At 35.0% G+C, this 4,221-nt stretch overlaps 1 protein-coding gene across 1 annotated transcript; it reads right to left on the bottom strand.

Annotated features, from left to right (window-relative positions):
* Positions 1-2,213: 2,213 nt before the first annotated feature.
* LOC101992561 (olfactory receptor 52Z1-like) lies at positions 2,214-3,176 on the bottom strand. The gene has a single exon (XM_005370238.2). It carries the CDS (start codon positions 3,174-3,176, stop codon positions 2,214-2,216), a length of 963 nt encoding a protein of 320 aa, XP_005370295.1.
* Positions 3,177-4,221: the final 1,045 nt, after the last annotated feature.

Genomic DNA, 4,221 nt, shown 5'->3' with positions numbered 1-4,221 from the left:
GAACACTTCTGCATAGCTGGTGGGAATGCAAGCTGATACAATCCCTTTGAATGTCAGTGTGGTGATTTCTCAGAATATTAGGAAACAACCTTCCTCAAGTCCCAGTAATATACCACTTTTTGGTGTATGTCCAAAGCATGCTCAATCACACCACAAGAACATGTGCTCAACTATGTTCATAGAAGCATTGTTTGTCATAGGCAGAACCTGGAAACCACATAAATGCACTTTGACCGAAGAATGGAAAAGGAAAATGTGGTACATTTAAACAATGGAGTACTACACAGCAGAAAAAAATAATCACATCTTGAATTTTGTAGGAAAATGGATGGAGCTAGAAAACATCATTTTGAGTGAGGTAGCCCAGACCCAGAAAGACAATTATTACATGTACTCACTCATAAGTGGTTTTTAAACATAAAGTAAAAAACAAACAAACAAAAAACAGCCCATAAATCACAATCTCAAAGAACTTGCACAACAATGAAGACCCTAAAAAGACATTCATAGATCTAATCTACATGTGAAGTAGAAAAAGACAAGATCTCCTGAGTAAATTTGGAGCATGGGGACCGTGGGGTACAGTTGAAGGTGCGTGGAGAAGCAGGGAGTGGAGTAGAGAAAAATGTAGAGAACAATAAAAATAATAAATAAAAAAGAATGTGTGCAAAAAAAAAGATCACTCGTTTGTTCTGACTTGTCATTGCAATTGTTTTGAAGGTAGCTGGTTAGTTGTTAAAAATGTTTGTTGCTGAATCCTGTTTTTGTAAACAACTTTTCATTTATAAACAAGATTTGTTGTTATTTTTATCTATATGGATGTATGTATATAACCTATATTTATGTGCATACAGGGGAGGCTAGAAGAGGGAGCTAAAATCCTCAGAGTTACAGTTTTTTTTTACCATCGAACATCTGCATTGAGAACCCAACACCAGCCTTCAGCAAGAATAGAAAGTGCTCTCCACCTCTGAAACTTATTCTAGCCTCTGGGTGTATATCTGAGATTGAATTAACATGGGTCTTCAAGAGCAAACTGAAAACAAAAACCTAAGTGTTAGGAAAACATGTAGGCCAAAACTGATCAATTGCTATATAAAACTAAGACAGTCATTGTAAGGATGTTTTCTCACTTTTACTGTGAGTATTAGAACAAAATTTAAGTTGTATCTCCCAAATTTGTGAATATTAGGCATTTCTGTTGATATACTATTTCAGTGTTTTTCACTAATTCCTCAGGTTTATAATGGGTAACACATGGCATGATATCACACACTATATTCTAAAAACAAGGCATTTCTTATGCTAAAGCCTCATACTAGAATGTCATGACAAATATATTATCCTTGCTTGATTTGAAAATTTACTTGATGGAACTGATGGCAATTATCTATGAAATTAATTTTGAATACATCAAACTTATGATATTAAAATAATTTTGACTTTAAAAATTTGTTTTTACTGAAATCAAATATAAAAATATACAAGTATATTATTTGACAGGTTGAATGACTGGAAGCAAATGTCATTGTGGGCTATGCTAAACAAATTAAGCATTTCTCAATGTATGTGCTTTGTATATTAGAATAATAGAGAAAATAAGAGAAGATAGCCCACACACATAACAATTAAATAATATGAGGGCCAGGAGTGGTGGCAAATGCCTTTTATCCCAGCACTTGTGAGTCAGAGGCAGGAGGATATCTGTGAGTTCGAGGCCAGCCTCATCTACAAGAGCTAGTTCCAGGACAGGCTCCAAAGCTACAGAGAAACCCTGTCTCAAAAAACCAAAAAATAAAGTTAAATAATTTGAACAATTTTATGGAGGAAAATGTATTAGATATAAATAGATGTGAGAAAAGTTGTTTTGATTTTATAATATAAATTGTGGATAATTTATCAAGCTATTAATTACTTGGTTAGTATTATATACAACAGATAATAATACTAACTTGAACCAAAAACACATAATCTTTAGGAAGTTAACATTGTTTTTTGTTTTACTAAATATTGTAATTCTTTTTTTTTTTGTTTTTCAAGACAGAGTTTCTCTGTAGCTCTGAATAGATGGCTCAGTCATTAAGGCTAGGACCAAAACACGAAATAAAAACTGTTACTTTAATGCTGCCAAAATATTTCTAATATATTTTCAGATACCTTAAAATCCTATAGTTCTGGGGGAAAACTAAAAAATTAAGCTGCATGCTTTTATGTCAACAAAGTGCTTTGTTAAAATAAAGGACCTGAACAATTCTATCCTTAATTTGCTTGGTCTTCACTCCATAAATAATGGGGTTGAGGGAGGGCAGGAGAACCACATAGAGGTTTGCAAGAAGGATGTGAACATGCAGTGGTATGCTGTGACCTCCAAAACGGTGAGCAAGAGAAGAAAAGAAAACTGGCATATAAAACAATAGGATAACACAGACATGGGAGCCACACGTACTCAGAGCCTTGAGTCGGGCATCCCAAGAAGGAATTCTAAACACAGCACGAAGGATAAAGACATATGAGACAATGATAAGCAGCACATCTAGGCATATGGAAAATAGAGCCACAACCATCCCATAGTAAATATTGACCTTGATGCTTCCACAGGCCAACCTGGCAATGCCCATGTGTTCACAGTAGGAGTGTCGAATGATGTTCCTCCCACAGTAAGTGAGCCGATAAACAAGGAAGATCAGGGGGAAGCAGATGAAGAAGCTTCTAGTCACGAATGCAATGCCCATTCTGTTGATGACAGATGAGGTTAGGATGTTGGTGTATCTTAGTGGATAGCAGATAGCCACATAACGGTCAAATGCCATGGAGAGCAATATACCAGACTCTGTCACAAAGATGAAGTGAAGAAAAAACATCTGGGATACACAGCTAGCAAAAGAAATGCCCCCAGCCTGAAACCAGAAGATTGCTAATACCTTTGGAATAGTTACTGTGGACAGGAATATGTCTGCCAGGGCCAACATCAAAAGGAAAATGTACATGGGTTCATGAAGACTACGCTCAGTGGAGATCAGCATTATTAGGAACATATTGCCTATAACAGCTACTATGTACATTGAACAGATGGGGATGGCGAGCCAAATGTGTGCATCTTCTAGTCCTGGGATCCCAATCAGGGTGTACCAGATGTCTCTGAGATTGGTGTGATTTAAAGAGATTGAAGATGTCATCTTTTCCTCTGCTGTTAGATACTGGAGATACTGATGGAAATAAATCATTAACCATGGTTAATTTTGGCTTAATTTATTGAGAAAGTAATTTAGAAATTACTTGAGAAAGAATTGTCAAAAAAGAAAACTAATAAAAATGGAAATGATTTTTAAATATTTTATAACTAACAGATAATAAAATAGGAACATTTTATGACCAAAAAATAAACTAAAGTTTTATAATATTTGTATTACTGGCAATGGTAAAATCTGCATTTGTAGAAAACTTACATGTAGATAACATAGATTCTAGAAACTGTACTCAACACTTTATGAAAATGAGAGTCTCTGAAAGGCTTTTACCTGATTGATGATTTCTAGTGATTCATCACATTTCTCTTTTCTGGAGTTTTGAAAAGTAGTCAGGACACTACTATCATGGTCATTGGGAAGATGAACTTGAGAGTGATGCCATAGACAATTTGGCTATCCTGACACCCTAAGTCATGTCCTTTTGGATATGAAGACTACTGAGTCAATGGCAGCCAGCCTCCACATTTTAATATGAAACATTTCATCAAGGAGTTGCTTTTTATTTTCTTTAGCAATTTGTTTGTAATGAAAACCAAGACTATAGGTACACTCACTGTGTGCAATGCTGCATTAGCATAGCATTGTGATATGATTTCACTACTATGGATTTGTTCTCAGGGTTGCAATCTGAATGTGTTTCTGGTAAACATCCACTAATCCTATCCTAACCGTACACTTTGGTTTTATCTCTTGCAAGTGTCATACGTGTACCACATATCCCTCATGAGCTGTTTTTAATCTCCTTTGTGCATTCTAGTATGTATTTTTATTTTCCTGTTGATTTGAAAATTTTACTTAATGTTATGTTTCCTTGCTATTAGTATTATTAGCACCATCATTACTCAATGTGTCTTCAGTATTGTTGTGTTGAATTGGAGTTGAAATGAAACTATTCAAGCCATCGTGAGTAAAATGTAAAAGAATTAATGAGGCATAAGTCATCTTATGTCAAAAAGCATTGATAATGTGAGGT

This window comes from Microtus ochrogaster, unplaced genomic scaffold (assembly GCF_000317375.1).
Source record: "Microtus ochrogaster isolate Prairie Vole_2 unplaced genomic scaffold, MicOch1.0 UNK73, whole genome shotgun sequence".
Lineage (NCBI taxonomy): Eukaryota > Metazoa > Chordata > Mammalia > Rodentia > Cricetidae > Microtus > Microtus ochrogaster.
The sequence above is the reverse complement of the archived record's forward strand: the minus strand, read 5'-3'. Positions and strand labels throughout refer to the sequence as shown.

Excerpts from the sequence above, each read along its gene's own strand:
- LOC101992561 (XM_005370238.2), bottom strand. The coding sequence starts at position 3,176 with ATGACATCTTCAATCTCTTTAAATCACACCAATCTCAGAGACATCTGG.